The sequence below is a fragment of the Schistocerca piceifrons genome, chromosome 3 (assembly GCF_021461385.2).
Source record: "Schistocerca piceifrons isolate TAMUIC-IGC-003096 chromosome 3, iqSchPice1.1, whole genome shotgun sequence".
Taxonomy (NCBI): domain Eukaryota; kingdom Metazoa; phylum Arthropoda; class Insecta; order Orthoptera; family Acrididae; genus Schistocerca; species Schistocerca piceifrons.
Window position 1 is genome coordinate 471,177,194 of NC_060140.1, and position 25,443 is coordinate 471,202,636.

At 39.5% G+C, this 25,443-nt stretch overlaps 1 protein-coding gene across 2 annotated transcripts in view; it reads left to right on the forward strand.

Annotated features, from left to right (window-relative positions):
* LOC124788083 (cyclin-dependent kinase 14) overlaps positions 1 to 8,157 on the forward strand; it is a 709,064-nt gene extending 700,907 nt beyond the window's left edge. For both annotated transcript variants that reach the window (XM_047255181.1, XM_047255180.1), the window contains exon 11: positions 5,716 to 8,157. In XM_047255181.1, the coding sequence (XP_047111137.1) occupies positions 5,716 to 5,786 (71 nt within the window). In that variant the 3' untranslated portion in view covers positions 5,787 to 8,157. The remainder of the gene's footprint in view (positions 1 to 5,715) is intronic.
* Positions 8,158 to 25,443: the final 17,286 nt, after the last annotated feature.

Below are 25,443 nucleotides of genomic sequence, written 5' to 3' on the forward strand. Positions count from 1 at the left end.
GTGTGTGTGTGTGTGTCCAGCAGCTTAATAGTATGCTTGAATAGAAAATTAATCACCTGGCATGTTAAAGGTAGTACGAGGAGTGTTCAGCAAGCAATGCAAAACTTTTTTTTCTGAAAGCAGGTTGGTTTTGTTCATAATTCCAATACACCAAATAGTTCTCCAGTCTTTAGGCTACAAAATCCTATTTCCAACAAAATCTCTTTTCAATGTGACAACCTTGTGCCACCTTACTGGAAGGACCTGTATGGTGCCACTCTGCTAGTTGACATCAGTCAATGTCTTGCTGTAGCAATAAACTTCCCCTCATCCAGGTACTGCTTGCCGTGGAGTGTATCATTCATTGGGCTAAACAAATTGAAGTAGGTATGTGTGACACCTGAGAGCTGTAGGGTGGGTGAGGAAACACAGTCCAATGGAAGTTCCATGCTCCTCTATTGAGCCCTTAAGTTGTCATGGAGAAGGAGAAGCTCATTTGCATTATTGTGGTGACGAACCAGCTGAAGTCGTTTCTTCAATTTCCTGAGAATACCACAGTACACTCAAAGAGTTGATCGTTGCACTGTGAAGAAGTACATCAAACAGAATAACTCCTTCAGTCCCAAAAGACTGTCGCCATGACTTTACTGGTTGAGGGCACGGCTTTGAACTTCTTCTTTGTAGGAGAGGTGGTGTGGTGTCTTTCCATGGATTGCCATCTGTTTCCAATTCAAACTGATGAACACATGTTTCAGTATCTGTGATAAGCGATGAAAAATTGTAACAATAAGGGCTCGCAATGCACAAGGAATGCCACACTGATGGTCCTTTGTTGCTCTTTATGGTCTTCTGTTAAGTGGTGAGGAATCCAGCAGGCACACACCTTTGAGTATTCGAACTGGTGGATGAGCATGCCAGCACTACCAACGGAGACATCCAGTTGTGCAGCAAGATGTTTGATTGTGGTCTGTCAGTAATCTTGACTGAAAGTGTCCGCACACTCCAGTGTTGCAGGAGTCACCACTGTATGCGGCCAGCCAGCATGCGCGTGAGGTCGGGCTGGTTTGCTCGACCTTATTACAATGTGATAGATGCCTTGTCCAATGACTCACCATGCATTTGTTCATTGCCAGGTCTTTGCAGACCATCCGCAGCTCGCGGTCGCATTCTCACTTCCTGAGCACGGGGTCCCAGGTTAGATTCCCAGCGGGGTCAGGGATTTTCACCTGCCTCCAGATGACTGTGTGTTTATGTTATCGTCATTTCATCATCATTCATGAACGTGGTGAGCTTCAACTGAGCAAAGTTTGGGAGTTTGTACGGACGCTGATAACCCCGCAGTTGAGCGCCCAAAAAACCAATCATCATTATTGTCATCATTAAGTACCAATGAATATCTGTGGTTTTCCACCAGAAACTCAATGACAGATGTTTGCTTGGAACGCATCCCCATTACAGACACCATTTTGAAGGCTATGTATAGTGTTGCCACCTATCAGAACTTCATGAAATTATAGGGGCTGAGGTGGTAATATTCCAAGATGTCCCACAACAAATTCTGCATTTTTTCAATTGAAGTTGGCCAAAGGAAAGTGTGTCACATTACTTACTGAATGAATGCCTCTCGTAGTATCTGCATGTATATGGTAATGGATAAGTTACAGGTGCTGTAAACAGTCAAGCAAGCGTAGTGTTAATTTTACCTGTTTGTTCTTAGAGGATAAAATGTAACATAGGTTACGAAAATTACAGATGCAGCAAATGTAATTCTTCCAGTTGTTGTATGTCACAAGTGTATTGCCATATATTACATCACCTTCCTGTTGGTGGTTGTTGATCTAGTAGAAATTTCTAACCAAACTACAGCCAAAAGTTGACCACAAAGAAGGAGATAAACAGCATACGTGTTGGCTCAAGATTAAAATTTGTTTGCCATCAGGCAAAAAAATGTTTGTAGGACATTAATGCTGGTCCTTGCCAGCTCTTTTGTGAACAGTCAATGCAGAGTGCACTGCATCACTGGGACATTTGAACTAGAGTTGCACATATGAAGTTCTTGGTCACTCTTGCCTGTAAAACACAGTTACAGTGAGTAGTAGAGCTACGGTGGCACACACAGTGGACCACAGAAGACTCTAATCAGATTGTGCGCTCATATATTTATCTGTCTTATAAACATAAGATGTGCAGTGTTGTGATCATTGTAATCCACAGAAAGATTATCTAATGGATTACATGCATTGGATGGTGAGAGCGGGAGATACATCTAAAGATGATGAAGAGGACATTTTAGTTATACAGAATTGAGTCCTTCAGCTGAGGTGGTGGATAATTTGAACCAGAATGCCTACAGGGAGCTATCAGGAAACTCTATATTGTCATGTTTCCATCTTAATGATGACTGTAGAATTACCAGTTGTTGTGACAGGAGGAAATGGAGACTAAAGTTTACTGATTCGTTTACTGATGCGAGACTTAATAAACATTGCTGTCATTTCCAGTAGCTTGTTTCAGATTACGTGAGCAATAAAGATGAAAATTTCATATCTAACACTGACAATGTTGAGCATCAATGGCCAAAGTTAGAGTATGTAAAATACGCCGTAGAAAGTATCTGCCAGGCAAGGTAGTGAGGGATGGGAAAGAGCTGGTGTGGTTAGACAACCTCATTAGAAAACTTCTACAAAAACAGATGGGGCTTCATTGCAAATGTAAACGTAGCTGAAGTGTCACAGATAAACAAAAACTGAACAAAACCAAAACTCGTGTAAGGAGAGACGTGTCTGGAGCATTCAATGTATTCAAAAGTAAAATTCTATATACCGACTTAATAGAAAATCCTAAGAAGTTTTGGTCTTGCATTAAATCAGGAATTGGACTGAAGCCATTTGTCCAAACATTGAGAGATCATAATGGTATCAAAACTAAGGATGACACAAAAAAGACCAAAGCACTACATATTTCTCCAAAACTGTTTCACTGAGAAAGTTAGCACTTGAGTTCCTCCTCAAATTGTCACGTGAACTTCAAAATGACAGATACTGAAAGGTGTGACCATGGGATAGAAAAGCAACTGAAGTTGATTAACAGATGAAAGGCCACTGTGCCTGATGGGATACTAATATGATTCTACATAGTGTGCTACAGAACTAAGTCATCTTGTAGCTGCAGTGTACATCAGGCCACTGGAGGAGTGACGTGTTCCTGGTAATAGAAAAAAATGCAAGTCATTCCTATTTTCAAGGTGGGTCATTGAACACACACACAAATCCATAGTTCTAAATCTCTGACTTGGACCAGTTGTTGATTTTTGGAATGTTTTATGTACACATATTATGACATTTCTGGAGACTGGAAATCTCTGCTGTAGGAATCAACACAAGTTATGAAAAATATTCTGTGAAACCCAGCTTACTCTGTTAGTTTGAGACCCATAAAGCAATAGGTACTGGTGCCCTGGTTAATGCAGTGTTCTTTGATTTAAAGAAGGCATTCAATACAGTTCTGCACTGCCTCTAAAGAACAAAATATGAGGATCTACAATACCAGACCAGCTGTGTGATTGAAATGAACAATTTCTGGCACACACATCACAACTAGCATATAATTTCCAGTGGTGATAAATCTACAGTTGTAAAAGTAATTATGGGATTATCCCATGGGAGTCTTAAAGCACCATTAGCTTTCATATTATATATAAATGACACAGTGGACAGTGTTGAAAGTTCCATGAGGCTTTTGGCGAATGATGCTGTTGTATAGAGAAAAGATGCAATGCTGGAAAATTGTAGGGAAATGTAGAAAGACCTGCAGAAATTGACACTTTGTCCTGGTAATTAACCCTCAACATAAGCAAATGTAATGTACTAAGCATGAATAGACAGACAGTCTAATTATTGTACTATTATATGACTATTCTGCAAACATTGGAAGCAGTCATATCCATAAAACATGAAGTAGTTTGTATATGAAGTGATTGAAACTGGAATGACCACATAAAACTAACCACATTCAAGGCAGATGTCAGACTGAGATTCTTTGGAAGAATCCACATGAAATGTAGTCCATCAGCAAAGGGACTAGTTTACAAAATACTCATTCTATCAGTACTTGAATATTTCTCAGCAGTCTAGGAGCTGTACTAGACAAGATTGATAAAGGAAATAGAAAAGACACAAAGAAAAGCAGCACATTTTGGTACAGTTTTTTCTAGTAAGTGCAAAAGCATCATGGAAATGCTCAGCCAATGCAAGTGGCAGTCACTGCAAGAGAGAGACGGTCCACATCATGGTGTGGTTTGCTATTAAAGTTTCGAGAGTATATATTCCTGTAAGAGCCAACAAATGTTCAAATATTGGTTCCTCATATGCTCATGAAAAGACAGATGAACATAAAATCAGATTTGAGCTTGCACAGACTTACCAGTAATCATTCTTCCCATGAACTGTTTGTGCCTGGAACAGGAAAAGGGGGACGTGACACTGGTGTACAAAGTACCCTTCATATTACACCATAAGACTGTTTTCCAGAGTATAGGTGTAGATGCAGGTAGAAGTCACAGATTTCTTTCTCATGAACTTACAGGAACTGTGACATTAGTACACACATACCTAAAATTGTAATCAAAATTATGAAGTTTGAGAAGTTTTGTCGTATTAAATTTCAGGTGCTAAAGGGGTATTATGTCTAGTAGAAGCTGCATTTTTAATGTACAAACTGTTTATTTCCATTTTTTGTTTTGTTTTGTTTTGTAGAAGTTAATTTTAGATTACTTTCTTTGTTTAGCATATAGCACATGCCACTGAACCAAATTAATAACTAGTCAAAATTAAACAAAAAAATTAGTGTTATTAATATTTTTGGGAGAAGAGGTTTGTGTGCTCAAATTTGTAAAGTCATTTTTAGTCTCAGAACCTCAGAATGTTGCAATGGTGTAAAGATACCATTTAGATTTTTGCTCTTCAACCCCCCCCCCCCCTTTCTCTTGCGTTCCCTGTATGTTTTGAAACATTTTTGCCATTGCTCTTCTTCTCTATCACCCTCTTTGTGCTTTAACTACTTTCTCTTTGTTTGTTGCTCTTTCCTATTTCCAAACATTTCTTTCCTCTTTATTCTCTCAGAGTTAGTTAAGTGTCAACAGAGTTAAGTGTTCATCTTTTGACTTCTTTTTTGATGTGCTGCACATCGTTTGAACACATTGTCATCAGGAGCTAGGTGGTGGTACATTTGTGTTTCGGAGTGGGTTTAAGGTTCAGTGAATTTGCTCTGGGATGCCCATGGTTGCACCTCTGGGTATGAAATATATACAAGTATTTAAATAAATGAATCAATTATCCTCTTCTTGTCAAGCTAGGATTGCTAATAATAATGATACCATTGTTCTTTATTTATTAAGTTCAAATATTGTATTTATTTCCAATATCACTAAAAGTTCACACATTCTTCTGCTTCACAGGCAATCTATGTGCTTATAATGTCTGGCTTACTTTTCTCTCACATTGTTAAAGATTATATTCAAAGAGGAAAACTAATCTGGCAGCATGTATGATGATGATCATAGAGATGTTGGAAATTATGGAAACTAGCCATTGTTGTCTTTCTAAATTTGCATATCTTTGTTGTGTTCCTGGCGGGCACTAAAGAGATTTTCTTCTCTGCCACAAAACTGAAAAACTCTTAATGTATAGTGTTTTCTGGAACTAAATATGTATTTACGTACATAATCTTCTTTTTCAGAAAACTCCATCTTTAGTGTAGAGGGAGTCTACCTGTTTCCTGAAGGACGGTCTTGTTCTGTGAAGACCTGAGGTTCGTGGGAATTTGCCATATATTCACCACCATCATGAAAAATGTGGCTGATGGTTGTACTGAAGCTTATTGATGGCCATAAAATTGCCTTGGTGTGTGTGAGAGAGAGACAGACAAAAAAAGTGACTTGATTGGCTGTAACTTGTTGACACCATCAATATTTTTGTTTATTTCGGATGGAACAGCTCAGGGACGATTGTTATGACTGTTGAGATTTTGACGTTATGAACATTGCTTGCTCAAATCACATTTGCTTACATCTACTGAGAGTACAATAAAAGTGTTCTCAGCACGTGTGTGATCTGTCTTTAATGCAGTTTTGTAATAGCCAAGGCAATATGTACCAGACGGAACATTTTTTTTTCTAAATAGGTACAATGTTGTGTTTCAGAACTGCCCTTTATGATTGCAGTACTTTACAACTCGAATTTTAATAGTGAAGATGAAAATTTACCCAATGAGTGAAAAAATTAGTAGAATGAAATTTAAAAAAAGTACTTTTAATGGTGAAATTTAAGCGGAGAGGATAAAGTAGCAGTGCATTAGCAAATCTATTCTAATGGCTTTCATCGAAGAAAACATTCTCACTTGTTGCCATAAATTTTGCACGGCTCTGCACGTTCATTCCTTCCAGAGTGCTCAATTATTATTGTTGATCTACTTATTCAGGCTGTTTAGCAAGATGATATGTATTGATTTGTAAATAAAAGTTAATGTGAAGACATCTCTCTGCTTCTTACAGTGTATACTTTCTGTGCTTTGTTCAATAGTCTGAAGTAATGTATGCACAAATGTGTCATGTACTGCTCTTAGTCATTGTATAAAAATTTATGTGGATTATGGCAAAGGAATAGTTTGCTGGGAATAAGCTGTTTCGGGAAGACCCGATCAGTGTGTTCTAGATCTGAAATGTGATTTCTCTATTGACAGCATGTGAAATGTTCCTGTTTCATTCTGTTTACATATATTTTTTAGCAACTGTATATGATAAGGGGCCAACAGTTATATGTAAGTAAAATAAGAACTGGATAAATTTGTTGAACCATCAAATTCTGTCTGGTGGTATTTTCAAATAACACTGTAAGCGCACATTTGTGTTGAGATACTGACTGAAATTGTCAGTAAATATAGCAAAACAAATGGATTTGCTTGGTAACTGGATACTTCTAATGTTCATGAACAGGGTGTTTCGATTCCTACGATATTCTTGTATGGTTCACTTGCTTTTGGCCTTGAAGAGTGTATGTGCTGTTGTTGGTAATGTTGCTATTTTCTTAAAATTCGATTTGCAGTTTCTCTATTTTAAAGAAAAGTCAATGAACGATATACACTGCACTGAACTGTCAGATTCTATGTAATATATTTTAGTTGACTATGTATTCATGATGTGCCAAATAACTCTTTAAGTAGCAGTGTTTCTGCAGTCAGCAGTCTGTGGCATTTGAACTGTGATTTTTCAGAGCATTAGAATTGATTCATGACAATCCCATTTTACTTCCCATGCTCTAAAACCAAAACGGTGGAATAGTGAGGCTTAAAATTACTTTCATTAGTTTAATGAAGTACAGTAAAAAAAATTAGAGTAGGATGATGTGACATGTTGGTAATTTTAGGTACAGTAAATCATTTTCAGCCACCCACTGTGGGAGTTTACTAGTATATTTTTATAAGCATTTGAATTAGTGTAAATTATGATCAGCACACATTCTCCCCTGTAATGTGATGTGGGAGAAACAGTGAAGCACAAGAAAACCTTCTTACAGTTTTTCAGAAACAGACAATAATTTTTTTTTTAAAAAAAATTCTGCAATTAACAGTAATATTACATTAACTTACCAACATGGGGGCAAACCAAAATGTTTGTCTCTGGTTAAGTTCGAAGTTCTTAATCACTTACCTGTATTTACTTTTTCTTCATTACTTTGATGAGAAGTATTAGGTCCAACATGTCACCTCAAGTGGGTTGGTCAAATTTAGGTATAGAGGGTAACACAGTACTATGTTTAGGAACTAGGGAAAAAATTCAGAAGTGTTTTGAAAGGGAGAGCACTATTCCATACTGCACCAACCCTTGTCCTAAGTTTTTACAAATAAATCATTTGAGAAACAATTATGTTCAGACAAAGCAGTTATACAGATATTAACAGAGGTGATTAGTAGCACATACATCTTCTGCTTGTGTACTGAAAGAAAGAGCAACAGACTACAAACATTTGTATGACTTTTCAGCACCTCTTAGTTTACATTACAAAGAGTAATTTAATATTATACATGATAATATACATGTAAAATTTAAAATGTAAATAGTTATTGGTTGTTTATACCACTAAAAATCATGATCGGATACTTAATAAATGTCTCTTTGTAATATTGTGTTTTTTTTTTTGTAATCCCTTCACTTTGACCTTTGTCATTATTTAATTTTTGTGCTTTTGTAAGACATTTTTCTTATTTTGATGTTACAGTTAGCTATGTATCTGCTCACATATTGTATATTTATTTTTTCGTCTTTTACAAAGATCTAGTTTCAAGAACATTGCTTCTGAAGAAACAGCACTAAAGATGTTGATGTGCTAAATGTAGTCACAGTAGAGTAGCTACGTTAATGCCTGTGAATGTCTAGCACATTCTGCAGAATGTACTTAATATCAATCTATTGTATCCAGACTTATTCCTCACTATTTGTTTTACACAGCTGTGGAAAATACTTAAATTTTAATATTTGTCAAGAAATGGTGTCCTTGGAACCGACAGGACTCTACGAACTGCACATACAGTCCTGAGGAATGTGTTGCCGACAGCACCACCTACAAAATTTGCTTGTGTAACCTCAGTTTCCTGTCTAAGCATAATTACTATTGCAGTATCCAGGATACCCAAGCTACTTGTTCTGGTTATGTCTGCCATGAACACCTGTAAGCCAAGGTATCTCACTGGATATATGTCAAACTTGCGAAACATCCTGGTTGTCATGATCTCTCAGGTTTTCTCAGTATAGTTGAATAAAGTTGTATTTTCAAGTATTCAGCCTAATTGCTGATTCAGTTTTCTGCACAATATTTAGGTGACCAGTCCACTCATGGATTTAAGGTGCTGCAAACTGTCTTCTTGTTAAGTGTTTTCTGCCTGGATTCTAACCAGACTGTGAACTTCTGTTGGTGTTATGCTGCTATTTATAGACACAGTGCCTGTTATGCCCCTTCTATGCTTATTTGTTTCTCTGAACCCACACTGTTAAGGCATGAAACACACATTGCCTCAGTGTTTTCTGGCTAAAGTTGATGAGAGGGCCAAGGAGAGCCTAATAGATTGAGTACCAGACACCAAGCCTTGTTTAAATTGAAACCTCCATGCCACTTCATTAGGCTTTCTGACATCTTTATTTTTATACTCCTTAATTTCACTGTCCCAGAAATCAATTATTCACAACATGATTCTGGTCTCATCATATTTGAATCCATGGTTATACAGAGGGGTCCAAAAAATGTATCCACTGTTTAAAAGTCCATAACTTGCAAACTAATTGATGGAGTTGTCTCATTTTTGGTGAAAGTGTAGCTTAAAGTGCAACTTAAAGATATCGCTGTAGGTGTTCGAAATGGTCACCATTAACATCCACACACAAACGATGCCGCCGAACTGCAGCACGAACTACTAACTGCAACGTGTACAGTTGGATATTTGCACATGAATGTATGATGGAGTCTCGAAGTTCATCCAATGTGCGTGGCTTTTGTCGATAAACGACGTCCTTTAGTGTTCCCCACAGGTAAAAGTCCAGAGGAGTTAGGTCTGGGGAACGTGGTGGATACTCCACAGCACCTCTACAGCCTATCCATCTTCCTGGTAGATTTTCGTCGAGATAAGGCAGTTGACTGGTGTCACCTGGTGAAATGTTGTTGTGATGCCTCGTGTAAGGAGGAGAAATGTGTACCATCACGTTTCCGACTTTCATAAAGGTCGGATTGTAGCCGATAGCAATTGTGGTTTATCGTATCGCGACATTGCTGCTTGCGTTGGTCAAGATCGAACAACTGTTAGCAGAATATGGAATCGGTGGATTCAGGAGGGTAATATGGAACGCCATGCTGGATCCCAATGGCCTCGTATCACTAGCAGTTGAGATGACAAGCATCTTATCTGCATGGCTGTACCGGATCGTGCAACCACGTCTCGATCTATGAGTCAACAGATGGGGATGTTTGCAACACAATAACCATCTGCACAGACAGTTCGATGACGTTTGCAGCAGCATGGACTATCAGCTCGGAGACCATGGCTGCGGTTACCCTTGACGCTGCATCCAAGACAGGAGCACCTGTGATGGTGTACTCAATGACGAAACTGAGTACATGAATGGCAAAATGTCATTTTTTCGGATGAATCCAGGTTCTGTTTACAGCATCATGATGGTCGCATCTATGTTTGGCGACATCGCAGTGAATGCACATTGGAAGCGTGTATTCGTCATCGCCATACTAGCGTATCACCCGGCGTGATGGTATGGGGTGCCGTTGGTTACACATCACAGTCACCTCTTGTTTGCATTGATGGCACTTTGAACAGTGGATGTTACATTTCAAATGTGTTATAACCCGCGGCTCTAGCCTTCATTTGATCCCTGTGAAACCCTACATTTCAGCAGGATAATGCACAACTGAAGGTTGCAGGTCCTGTACGGGCGTTTCCGGATACAGAAAATAGACTGCTGCCTTGGCCAGCACATTCTCCAGATCTCTCACCAAATGAAAACGTCTGGTCAATGGTGGCCAAGCAACTGGCTTGTCACAATACGCCAGTCACTACTCTCGATGAACTGTAGTATTGTGTTGAAGCTGCATGGGCAGCTGTATCTGTACATGCCATCCAAGCTCTGTTTGACTCAATGCCCAGGCGTATCAAGGCCGTTATTACAACCAGAGGTGGTTGTTCTGGGTACCGATTTCTCAGGATCTATGCACCCAAATTGCGTGAAAATGTAATCACATGTCAGTTGTAGTATAATATATTTGTCCAATGAATACCCATTTATCATCTGCATTTCTTCTTGGTGTAGCAATTTTAATGGCCAGGAGTGTATTACACTACCAAACATGAGACAACTCCGTCAATTAGTTTACCAGTTATGGACTTTTAAACAGTGGATGTATTTTTTGGAGTCTTCTGTATTTGAGACAGTGTGTGACAACAGATGATTTGCTTAGTTGTTATAGTTTCCACCTCTTTCTGACTGTTCTAATAATCTGCTCACATGAAAAACATGCCACATTCATATGGAATGTGGTACGCTCCAGACTTTGAAACCTAAATTGTCTTTAATATTATAAAGAAGACTTTACCTTTGTTGAGGAGAGTGAAGTACACAGTGCGACACAGTTCCATAGGAATCTGCTGATTTTCTCAGGGGATTGGACCAGCATAATGCAGATAGTTGAATGTTTCTTTCATCACCCTTAATCTATTACTCCAATGTTGCTGATTTTGACTGAAAGACCTTCAAAACACAATATGTATGTGTTGTAGACCCACAGTGTGACTAAGACTATCCTTGCCTGACAGTGTTAAATCTCAGTGGACGAGTCTTCGTCAATGAATTTCCGTGACCAGTGGTGATGGTTCAAGGTGTGGAGAGTGAGGTTAGGGCGCGGGTTTTCTATAAGCACTGTGACCCAGAGAATCATTGGTTCTTACCTTAACCAATATGTCAAGGAAGGACAATGATGAATTTTATATTAGGATAGATACAATTCTTGAAATTTTCCCAACATAAAGAGTATTCCATGAAGTTTTGGGATTGCAGTAAGATCATGTTGACTCCTTGCCTTGATATTTTGGCGGAAAACCATTCAAACATCTTTAGGTGAATGTAATATACTGGAGATTGCTAGTTAACATTGCTAACATTGTACCGAAATTGGCACGGAGATGCTTGCGTAAAGGCAACCACTACACATGTGATCTCTGTCAGCTTAGGAGTATTGCTCCATCTATGGCACGCAGGTGTAGTTGTAATGGTGATAGTGCCTGTACACACTGTCAGAAAGTGGGCAAATGAAGTTAAAATTCAGACATCAAATTAACAAAATTAACTGTCACTGGACATGTCATTAGTCGTAAGTGCGTTGATCACCACCTTGTTAATTGTGATGGTGGCTTTCAGCTGGATGAGGTCTGGAACCCAGTGATTTCTTTAATATCTTCTGAAAGAAAACATTTTATGATTAATGAACGTCCAATGTGTGTTCCACATATCGCATGACAGCAACAGGAGTAATGGACTATCCATAACCGTGCCTTCAGTTTGTTGATGTTTTTTTTCAACCAAACAGGAAACATGTTGGTTTGCGAATGTTCATAAAGAGTTAAGTGAAACATCATGGAGTACTTCCACAATTAATTCAAAGGATTTAGAAAATGGGCTTCTCATAAAAAGGGTGGCCACATCAAAACTGATCCATAAAATTTCTGCAGGGCAGCCATATAAATTCGACTTCTTCTTGTAATATTTCGGCTGAATACTGTCCAGCCATTATCAGAGTGAGCCTCACTCTGAAGATGGGTAGACGGTATTCAGCCGAAATATTAGATGAAGTCGAATTTATGCAGCTGCACTCCTGAAATTTTATGGATCAGTCTTTATGCTGTGAAAATATGAAGATGCACACGTCAAAACTGATTGTAATGTCAATCTCCTGCAGCCATAATTGACTGAATAGTAGAACAAACTGAGAGGAGCTGCTAATGTGGTGTTCGTACATTCCCAGTTCTGGTATTCTCATGTTATTGACAAGGAACCCTTTGTAGTCACAAGTTCAGTCTTTAGTAAGGCACCTTTGAAAGTGTTGTGTCAATAATTATGAGAGGAAAAATATCAGTTGCTAGTGACTCACCATGTGCATCAGTAGAGCAACAGAAAAGTGTGTCCTGAAGGTGCAGAGACCAACCTCCTATTGGACGTATGATTACACTTCACAAAATGGACATCACCAACATTCAAGAAATGTTCAAAACAAATTTGCGCCATGAACACAGAGTGGAAAACGGTGTGCCACAGTGATCACAAACGTTTTCTCCACAAAGATCAAAGACAAACTCCCTGGGAGTGACAAACTGCGTGGGACTTTCAGCTATGTATCCACTCTTCAAGAATACATATAGAAAGAATCACATTGGTGTAATGGAGTGATGAGAACTGATGGAATATGATGGTATTCAACCCAGTTTGAAACAGTCTGTTGTGGAGCTTATCACGAAACTGGCTATCCTCTAAGACGTAGCTGCATATGTTCCAGGTGGTATGAATTGCAAAGTCATAAACTTTTTAGGAGGGATAGTTCACTCTAAAAGATAATGATATTTTTTCTTTTTTATGCACACCAGATGTCAAGCAAAAGAAAAAGTTATTTTGACCAGCTATCAGTCAAAACCAGTGCTCATACCATAGTCGTAGTTTGCTTATGCCTATTTCCCACTCTTACTTGCTGAGTCGTAAATACTCCTTACTGTCCTTACAAGATGACACACATGAGAAGGAATCATAAAGAGCAGAGAACATCCAACTTCTCGCAGCACAATAACTTTACCATCCAGAGTAACATTTGGCATAATTGTGTACGAGTATGTTAAGGTATTGATGCTAACTGATGCTGATGCAACTCTCTTGGTACCTCTGATTTCAAGGGTTCCTTTCATCTACATTTCCTCTTCAAATCCCAATTTGTTGGAGTTGAAAACAAATACCTTACTGCACAATGGGATTAGCTTGTTTACCTCATCTACAAATTTTTAGGCCAGTTCCAGTTTGCTTGGCATTGTCAAGTTGATGCTTGCTGTTAAATTTCATTATCTTGTCTTCCAATTCTGTAGATCTGGTTGAAGTTAAGATGCCATCCACTACTTCCCTTGAAATCACTGTAATCTGACATGTGCAATTTGATATCCTGCAAATTGTACTGAGCGTCCTTGAAACGTGCAAACACCAGTTTTTGTAATCCATGCTCCTTGTCCACCCTTGAAAATCCATATTTTTTTCCTATGCACCACACAGTAATAATGCTGTGGACTTATTCAAACTCTATTTGTAACTGTTTTCTTACTATGCTGCAGATGATGTCAAATGCATGTAATTATTTTTAGTACCCACTCCTTGGATGATGGTTGTCCTTTACTACATTTCACTGGAGACATGATTTGTGCCTCTTTGTCTGACAAGGACGATAAACTACATGGCTTGACACCTGATTCAGTATCACTTTCACTTGTTAAGCATGTATTATTGTCATTGTACTCACCACGTACTACAGTGGCCGCCCAGTCGAGTGCATACACCACCACACATTCTACTGACTCGGCTTGCAGAAATAGTAATATTTCATCTGCTACATCTCTCTCACTTTGCAGAATTCCTTGGATTCCTTTGTGGGAAAATGTCAGCTATTGCAACTGTTGTTGTAGATATAATACAATGTTTGCTTTGTTTATTGTTGCCACTGCTCTACTTTGTACCAACACCATTAGCACTCTCACTCGTTGACTAAGCACGCCAGCTACACTCCATAGCCTTGTGCTATGCTCATCATTGGATAACTCCAGTCCCACACTCCCTTGCCATTAACAATCAAAATTGTAGTTACATGCTAAGCAATATGTGGGGTGGTGAATGCCATAAACATCATTGGCCTTTTGTGACACTGCACTCAAGGTATTCCTTGTGGAAATGCGCTTCAGATTCTTTACCAGATGGTATGCAGGTGAACTAACCATGAGTATTACAGGAATTCATTCCTTGTGTGCATAAGGAAGCCCATATAATGACAATGGTACAAGTGCTTGTGTTCTGACACTCTTAATGGTGTTACATGGCAAGCCTGACTTACTGAGAAGTGTCGTCTTCCTGTATATTTCCTTTTTCACTGAAATATAATGAACAAACTCATAGACTGGCAATGGGTATTCTGTTAATGCCTGTCATGCTAAAACTATACATGAAACACTTTACAGCAAACCCAGTAGAATCTGCCAAGTTCAGTCCAACATGTTTCTGTTGATACAAGTACACGTATGTGGTGTGGCCACATGGAATTATTACTTGGAGGGTTACTTGAAAACTTAAACTCTATCCATCTTAAAACAAAATTTACAATGGAATTGGAAAAAGACCAGCTACCTTTCTTTGATACATTGCTTAAGAGAACCACATACAGAAACGTGGGCCGCAGCGTGTATCCGAGGATTATTCAGTAACAAAGCAAATAGTTATACAGCAAAAAATGGTGTATTAAATAAATGAAGTTCTCTCTCTTTTCTACATAATCCCAAACAACTTTATGCACTTGTCCCAATTGCTTACGGGATTGCCGTTAAACTTGCTAGTGTCATACCACACTAGGCTTATTTCATCAAATGAAACAAATAAAAATCCACAGGGGCAGAGTAAGGGCTGTAAGGAGGATGGGGTCAGAGCTCCAACTCACTTTGTTAATAATTTCCATTTAATTGAGCCATATGAGGTAGAATGATGTTTTGTAGGAAGCAGCTTGTGTTCTCTGCCATCTGAGACATTTCCTCTTCATTGCAGGCTTGACTTGGTTGTAAATCAATCCTGAGTGGTATAGACTGTTGATAGTGTGGTGCTCGTTGCAAAAATCACAAACAATTGAATTATGGGTGCTCCAAAAGGTAGCAGCCATAGGCTGCAGAGGTTTTGTTGAACAACAAAGTCTCTGCAATGTACGGTTGCAATTTGAATTTTGTAAGGATAGGTGATGAAATATTTTTTTTCCGATGTTTGCTTTGATAATCTGGCTCCTTCCCAAGATGATGCATCGACATTTTATCACAGATTAAAATCCTGCACAGAAGTGCACCACCTCCACTACTGAAACTATTTTTGAGCTCATTTCAAATGAAAAATTTGTTCTTTTTGATGAACAGTGAGCTCTTTGGGAACCCACATTGCAAAATTTTACAGCAGTTCACTTTGTTTTGAATTATGGAATGCATTATGTCACCACTTGCTCAACAATTGCAGCAGTTAGTTCAATTGTAAGTCTTCTTGGATAAATGAATTAATATTAACTAGCTTGCTGAGGTTGATGCTACCAGATGCCAAGAGCAGTACTCATCGGTTACATGTTCACAGCCACTTTTAAACTTTTACTCCCACACATGAAAAACGAGTTCATGCAACCTATAACATACTGTATGTTCATCTGAGAGAATGCTCATGATTGCTGTACACTCTCAGAAAGTAAAATCGGATCACAGAACACTCTTCTTCAAAAGTACCTTTAGATCTGATATGCCATCATAACTGAGGCTTTTGGAAGAAGAAAAAGGTCTAACACTCCTGACAAGGTTGCCAACAACACGTACAAAAATGTCAATTGAGTGATAACCATTCTCAAGAAAGAAATTCAATGCTAAAGATTCTTGTCCATAGAGTTCAATCGTTTTCAGACAAGGAGGGTCTCACTGAAGACTTAAGAACTACAATTAAGGATCATAAGGAAGTGGTACTCAGATCAATGAACTGAACAGATGTTATAGCAAAAATCATAAATGCCTGAGGAAGAGATGAGAAGGAGAGAGAAAAAGAAAAACCAAGAATCAGTAGTCTGCAGTATGGAAATGTGGCATCTAATGCATTTTGCTTCCTTCAACTAAGGTAAAAAGTATTCTTTGTAATGTTAAAGGTGATCTAAGTCTTGGATAGCTGGATATGTATTGCATTTCATGTGGATGTGGCATGTGTTACATGGGGCAGAATATCACAACAGTTGAGATGAGACACAAGGAACATCAGCTACATACCGGAGTGAAACAACCAAGAAAATCATCTGTTACTGACCACTGGCTCAAAAATAATCTTCAAATGAAATGAGAGACCAGTATTATGGTGCAAAAATATTTCTGGGACAGTCTATTTGAGGAGTCTACCAAAATAGATACTGGCAAACCTAATAAACTTTGATGGAGGTTTCAGTTTAACAAAAGATAGGGTCTGTTACTCATTTTATTAAGATCTCACCTGCACACTGATCCCCCTGAGCTGGAAAACACTGAGAGAATGTACATTTCACATAACAACAGTGTGAGCCAAGAGGAAGAAGTGAGCATCCAAGAGTGTCAAAGGATGTACTCTTTATCAAGTGTCTAACTCGGCTATAACTACAGGCGCATGCAGGCATGTGTGGGACAGTAATACTGCATGGGGATAGGCATTAAATTTTTGAGAGAAATCTTATCTGTCATGATGTCAATTATACAAAAAGAGTGCAATAAACAAATATGATGGAAAGTAATATAGCTGCTGCTGTGAAACAATAGTGTCTGCAAAAATTTCTCTCAAAAGAATATGGAATCAATAAACAGAAGATCAGCAGTGAAATTATGCTTTGAATGGCACAAGGCTATAAGTCATTCAGGCCATTTGGTGATGGTCAGAAACTGACAATTGTACTACAGTCATGTTTGTACAACTGCTGGTCTCTCTGACACATGTAAATACCTTCAACAATAAATCACTATTAGAGAAGGAAAGTTGCTACTCACCATATAATGGAGATGCTGCATTGCAATAGGCACAACAAAAAGATTCACACAATTATAGCTTTCATCCATTAAGGCCTTTGTCAGCAATAGACACACATACACACAAGCGCGCACACACACTCACGCAAACACAACTTGCACACATGTCTGCAGTCTGAAAACTGAAACCACACTGTGAGCAGCAGCAGCAGCAGCAGCAGCAGTGCACGATGGGAGTGGCGACTGGGTGGAGGTGAGGAGGCTGGGGCAGGGAGGGGGGGGATAGTATGGTGGGGGTGGCGGACAGTGAAGTGCTGCAGTTTAGTCGGAGGGTAGGAGAGAAGGTGGGGAAGGGGGGGGGGTAAGTAACAGAAAGGAGAGAAAATAAAGAAATTAAAAGACTCGGTGTGGCAGTGAAATGATGGCTATGTAATGCTGGAATGGGAACAGGGAGAGGTCTGGACGGGCAAGGACAGTGACTAACGAAGGTTGAGGCCACAGGAGGTTATGGAAACATAGGATGTATTGCAGGGAAAGTTCCCCCTTGTGCAATTCAGAAAAGCTGGTGTTGGTGGGAAGGATCCACATGTCACAGGCTGTGAAGCAGTCATTGAGATGAGGGATATCATGTTTAGCAGCATGTTCAGCAACAGAGTGGTCCAACAATGAATGCTTGTTCACCATGAACTAAATACACTACAAAGCATGATATTACAATGGAAGTTAAGTTTTATCAATATTAGGCAATTAACTATGAGCAGATAACTTTATCCACGAGGCAAAAATTAAGTGCTACAATGCATTTTTGTAATCAGCTAAGCAAAGCAAATTACAAATTATGAAAGGTATTGATTGCTACTCACCATATAGAGGAGATGTTGAGTCACAGACAGGGGCAATGAAAAGACTGCATGGTGGGGTCAGAGTAGGGCTGCTAGGTGTAGTGGGACAGTTTGGGGAAGGGAAAGGAGAAACAGAATGGAAAATGAGAGTAGAGAAGGGAAAAAGACTAGACGGTGCATTGGCAGCACAGAAGACTGTGAAGTGCAGGAGTGGGAGCAGGGAAGAGGACTGGTAGATGGAGGACACGGACTAGCGAGGGTTGAGGCCAGCTGGGTTATGGGAATGTAGGATATATTGTAGGGAGAATTCCCACATGCCTAATTCAGAAAACCTGGTGTTGGTAGACTGTAAAGAAGTCATTGTGTTGGACATAATGAACAGCAATTGGATCGTCCAGCAGTCTGCTGGCTGGATGGTCGAGCTGTCGGTGACCATTTGCGCAGATAGACAGCTTGTTTGTTGTCGTGCCCACCTAAAAAGCAACACAGTGGTTATAGTTTAGTTTGTATATCACATACCTGCTTTCACAGGTAACCCTGCCTTTAATGTGACAGGGGACGCCTGTGACCAGACTGGACTAGGTGGTGCTTGTGGTGTTACCGCCAGACACCACACTTGCTAGGTGGTAGCCTTTTAAATCGGCTGCGGTCCGCTAGTATACGTCGGACCCGCGTGTCGCCACTGTCAGTAATTGCAAACCGAGCGCCACCACATGGCAGGTCTAGAGAGACGTCCTGGCACTCGCCCCAGTTGTACAGCCGACTTTGCAAGGAACGGTTCACTGAGAATTACACTCTCATTTGCCGAGACGATAGTTAGCATAGCCTTCAGCTAAGTCAATTGCTACGACCTAGCAAGGCGCCATTTATCCTTTGCTATGTATCTAATGAAGCATGTACAGTAACAAGACCAATGTTCACCAATTGTGGATTAAAGTTAAGTATTCCAGCAGCTACGTACTTTTCTTTATAGCATTCATTACGTATCCTGTTTCAGACCTCACGCCAGCCTGCGTGAGTTTAAGCGCGTGCCTTTCGGTTACCCGTCACTGTGGATTGGCTGTCTTGCCAGTCCACAACAGTGCTCATATTTCTAGGCCTATTCCAGGGATAAGAGCCATGAAGCGAGAGGTTGGGTGCAAGAGTGGAGTCGGTATGGACAAGGATACGGTGTAGGTTTGGTGGGTGGTGGAATCCCACGGTGGGAAGGGTAGGAAGGATAGTGGGTAGGATATTCCTCATTTTGAGGGCACAGTGGGAGGTAGCTGAAACTGTGGCGGCAAATGTAATTCAGCTGCTCTAGTCTTGAATGGTGCTGAGTCATGAGGAGAGTGCTGCTTTGTGGCTGGCTGATGGATATGTGGGAGTTGGTAAGTGACTGGAGAGAGAAAACACAGGAGATCTATTTCTGTACAAGGTTGTAAAGGTAATTTCAGTCTTTGAAGGCCTCACTGAGAACTGTAGTGCATTTGGAGAGGGACTGCTCGTCACTACAGATGCAATGACCATGGATGGCTATGTCCTATGGAAGGGACTTCTTGGTATGAAGTGGGTGGCAGCTGTCAAAGTGGAGGTATTCCTGGGGGGTGGTGGATCTGATATGGATGCAGGTACTGGTGTAGCCACCTGTGAGGTGGAGGTCAGCATTGAGGAAGGTAGCTTTTTGGGTTGAAGAGGACTAGTTGAAATGAATCGAGAGAAGGTGTTGAGGTTTTGGAGGAACGTGGATGGCGTCCAACCGCAAATGTGGCATAGCCTTTTGGAATGCTCTTATGAACCTGATTGAATGCACATTTTTCCTATCCGGAATAAAAGCTTGGAACTGGCAATGCCTAATTAGATTTTCTTCTAACATCACTTAAGCAAAATATGGCACGACCACCACACATTACGTTCAGTGACAGGTTGATTAATGAAATGTACTATGTATGTGGTAATTTTCTGCACGGAAGTTTCTTTTAGAACTTGCTCATTATACATCATCCTTGACAATCTCTTTCACTTTTGCTAGATCTTCTTTCATTACCCTGAGCTGTTGATGTTGTACTGTAGTGAAATACACTCATAGATACAAAAGGGGGTTCTTTGGTTTGCTCTGGGCAGAGACGGAGTGGATACTGCAATGCATAAAATATTAGTTCCCTTTATCACAACATAGATAGGAAGAATTACTTAACTTTCTACAGCCCATTTCCTCAGCATTATCATGAGTATTTATGACTGTCTCTGAACATTAACATATCACTTGATGCAGAACCATTTCAAGTCTCTCACTGATGCTCACCAACAGAACCTTGCATGATGTAAGAAGAAAAATTAATGGCTTTTGTAATGACACCATGTTCCTAATGCTGTTTCTTACCACACACTTTAAAGAAGACTTCATCTTGTAGCTGAAACGTTGTCTGACCAGCAGCAATGAAATGTTTCCATGGCAGTCACAAAAGATGCAAAGAGTATGGTGTCTATGACTGTGTAATAATTCTGTTTCGGACTTCTCGTCTTATAGCAAGCAGGTGTGAGAGGACAGCAAAATGAAGGCTGGCTCCCATGTGTGGGAGGAATGGAGTGTCTCTATGTGACTTTTGAATGTTCGAATAAACAGAATGGCTTCACTGTTAGACTGAGAGTGAAGAGGTGCAGTAGTCACATGGTGAATGCTATTTGCGGCACAAAACTGTTGAAAATTGGCTGACATGAATTGTGGTCCACTCTCTGAGACAATGACCTCAAGAAGACCACACTGTACTTGAATTAGTGTGTAGATGTCATGGGGACAACAAAAGGAAATATATTATATGCAACTACACCCAACAACAATAGTGTGTTCCAAAGCAGACTCATCAAATCAATATGGATGCATTGCCACAGCCTGGATGGATGGGGCCACTCAAAAATCATTTGCAGCAGAGCTAATTGCTGTTCCACACAAACATTGCAACGACAGTTTATGCGCTCAGTCTGGGCATCTATGCCCTGCCAGGTACAATGACGTCTTGTGAGTTGCTTTGTGCAAATTATGCCCCGATGACCTTCATTCAATTAAGACAAAACATTCTGCAGCAAGGAGTGAGAAACCACAGTGCGTGCACTGTCATTCTATGTATGCAACAGCAAAACATCTGACCACACCGACAGCACATGATGATGTGAAAAGTTGTGATGTGCCACTTGGAGGGGAATTTCTGTGGTGCATGTATTGTAAAACAAACTGCAGAGTGGAGTCAGAAGCAGTTGCTGTGGCAATACACTGAAAATGAAGAGGGAAAATCTGGGAAACTTTCAAAATCTTGAGTATCGATTTGAAAACATGATTCCTCAGATGAATCAAACACTGTGGCAGTACTAACCAATAACTGAGACAAGAAGTCAGTGATCAAATTTTGTGCAGTGGACCTGTACTGTGGACCTCATACTGATAATCAGACAACATCAGAGCTCAGTATTTTGATTTTTGCACTGTCCGAGGTATGACAGCCTTGGAAGGATTGAACAAGGCCATCAAAGGCTGATTATCTGCAATGAAGTAGAACTTCCAACGGGACAAATGTTGGTGGAACTTGGTAATGCTATAAATAATGGTGAGTGCCTCTTTCACAAGCTAGCTGTAATTACATGTAACTTTGTTTAGAGTTTTTGAGGCAAAAGCAATACATCTATCAGAATAACCAATTCTATGGGAAAGCAAAACTCCAATCCCATAAGAAGATGCATTCACAGCTAACACAACAGGTTTGGCTGAATCAAATGAATCAAAAACAGCAACTAAATAACACAGCCTTTAATTGCTGAAATGAGACCACAAAAAACAAACATTTTTCTGCTGCAGCCAGTTCAGCGGAGCAGCAATTTACGCAGCATTTTCAATGAATTTGATGGATGAGTGTGTTTTGATAAGTCTGGTAAATTTCCATGAAAGAATGAAACATTTTGGTTGTGCCTTCATGATTGGTAAGCTTGATTATTCCAAGGATCATATATCGAATTTCAACAATGCCCAACATATAGTTCACTGTTGACAGCTGTATGAATTGGCCATCAAAAATAGACAAAACTGAGTTACGTGTTGTTATTAAACATTTCCACTTGAAGGATTAGACTGCTGCAGAATCAAAATGGAATTGGGTGAAGTTCACATGGTGCCAGCACTTTCACTGAAGACTATTTACTTTTGGAGTAATGACGTTAAACATGGTCGGACAAGCACAGAAGATGAAGTGCACTTTGAATGTCCGATTGAGGTCACGACAAATGAAACCATTGACAAAAGTCATGATATGGTACTGCAAGACTGCTGAATAAACATCCCTGAAATTGCTAAGATTGCAGGCACCACAGCTGAGTGAGTGCATAATGTCCTGCATGGAGAATTGGCTGTGAAGAAGTCGGTGCTGTGATTGCTCACAGTCAACCAAAAGTGCATCTGGAACAACATTTCAACACAATGTCTGGCAATGCTTAATTGCAATCTGTGAGAATTTTTGCAGCATTGTGTGACTGTTGATGGAGCTACATCTATCATTACACTCCAGAGTCAAAAAAGCAGTTGAAACAATCAAGAAAGACTGGCAAAACTGCACCAAAGAAGACAAAAACAATTTTTTCAGCCAGTAAGGTGATGGCTACTGATGTTTTTGAGATTCCCAAGGAATAGTCCTCATAGCTGACTTAAAAAAAGGCAGAACCATAACTGGAACCTATTACGATATATTGTTGGATTATTTGGAACTTATGTTGGCTGAAAAAAGATCGAGGTTGGCAAGCAAAAAAGTGCTCTTTTGTCAGGATAATGTGTCATCCCACACATCAGTGCCAACAATGGTGACAGTGAATGAACTGGGCTTTGAATTCATTCCTCATCCACCCTATTCACCAGACTTACCCCCAACTGACTTCCTCCTATTCCCTGACTCAAAAATTCGGCTTGCTGGGAAGAAATTTTCATCAAATGAAGAAGTGATAACTGCAGTCAATGAGTTTTTTTGCAGAGTTTTGGCAGAACCTATTTTCCCAATGGAATGAAAAAGTTGGAGGATTGCTTCAGTCTGAGTATATCTCTCTAAGGAGACTATGTAGAGAAGTCATAAGTTGTTTACAAAACAAACATTTTTTCTTGCTTTCTTTGCAAATTTATTAAATCACCATTGTAAAAGGTAAACTTCCCCATGACATCCTGGAGCTCCTGAATATTACAGGGTACCAGCAGATCTTTTATTGCAGACAAGAGCAGATTATCAGGATGCATTTGTTATGTGTCCTACACAGTCAAGTTTTTCTTGGAAGGAGGAGCACTTTAAGCTAGCCACAGAAACAACTTGAAACAAGCCGTCTAAATTTTCCAACTGTTCAGCAGGCATATGAACCACAACCACAATATTGTCCAAATAGTTTGTACAAGAAGGGACTTTTCTGCTGTTAATTGTTCCAGGATCTGCTTAAAAATAGCAGGAGCTCAAGCCCTTCTGACAAGTAATATTTGAAACTGGAACAAACCTAGGAGAGTGTGTTTATCACAAAATACTTCTTGCACTCCTTGTCCAGCAGTAACTGTAAGTATGCCTCATGTAAATCAATCTTGGAAAAGAATCTTCCCTGTCCCAGTCTGTTCATTAAGTTGTCCAGTCATGGAACTGGAAAAGAATCCTTGATGGTTTGTGGGTTTACTGATTTTTATGTCTTTTTTTTTTAAAAAAAAAAAAAAATCAGCACACAAATGTAAACCACCTAATGGATTTCTTAGAGTGGCCAAGAGCGATGCCCGTTAACTTGCAGAGACAGGTCAGATAAGCCCATTGTCTTTCCATCTTTGCAGTACCTGAGCAGCTTGCTAATGTACTGCATGAGGAGCAGGATGTATGCATAAAATCCCGGTTGACTATTTATTTCTGAGGTACTCTTTACCAGTTGTACGCCTCCCACAATATTCGGCCTTCTCCATTCACTGAACATGGAACTGACTGAATCATTTTTCTGCTATTAAAAGTCTTCACCAAATAATTATGATAAAGTGTAAGTGACTGGTACCATTCCTTTCACCTTATTTTCATGTCCTCTTATGGTGCTTTCCCTTAGCTGTCTCCTGTTGATCTTCATATTCTAATTTCCCTGTCTTGTCATAGTTAATTATACATCTTTCTAACTGCATCAGGTTCTGTCCAAAAGACGTACAGACATGCTCATTTCAATGAAAGAGTTGGGGTAATAATGCTCATGATTTCTATCACTTCTTGTGGCCACTCTTCAACAAGTTAAGGACACTATGTGACCAAAAAAATCTTGACACCTACACAAAACTGCAAGAAATTTTTGTCAAGTCTGCATCTCATGCAGTGGAGTCTAATACAGAACTCACTCACTCTGTACCTATATGGCAGCTTCCACTCAGATTACAAGCTTTCAGTCAGATTAGTGTAGATTCTTTACGTTGGCCTGCAATGACAGATGGAAATCAGGAGTTCACCAACAACCCATAAATGTGCAGTCAGCATCAGATTTAGATTTTGACCAAGCCTGCTCTTATAAGTGAGAAGCGGAAGAAAGTGCTAACCTTCAATTTAGCAAGGATCTGATTGATCACTTTATCTGTTGTGTTTGTGAATTTAACACATGCGGGTAAGTAGTAGCTCCACAAGTACTGCTAGAAAGCAATATAAATTGTTTGGTCTTATTGTATTTGTTCTTGTCTTTGAATTTAACCAAACATATAACACACAATATTTCAAAATACACTCTTGTTTGTTACCATTCCTTTTGCCAACCCCTTCAAGTGATGTGTAGTTACTTATATTTAGCAACATGACTGTTGTCTACTAGCAGCCATCTTCAGTGTTTGATGTCACACATTACGGAGAAAGGGATAAAGATTGATATCACATAGTAGTAAAACAATTTTATTAGAAAGAAAGAAGACTGTGATCGTGATGCAAAACTGAATTTGGTAGATTTCATGGGACTCTACACCAGAACTCATGTAAATTGATTCCTGAATGGGTTAAGTTAAACATGCATGTTTGAGCACAGTAGATTTGGTACTATCTGGATGCCAGATTGATGCTTCTTATCAAGGAATAATCAGTTACACTGTCTGACAAAGAAAGTGAAGCACCCACAAGATGTAGTTACTGTAAGTTAAAGTAACTTCATGTACACACCATTGGAGGATATGTAAACAATTAGAGTTGCAGTTCTCTGTGACAGATAGAATGGCTATCAGAGTACATTAATGTTGTTAATGTTTAGTGTTGTTGGCAGATTTGGTAGGGTATATAAGATGTGTGAACAG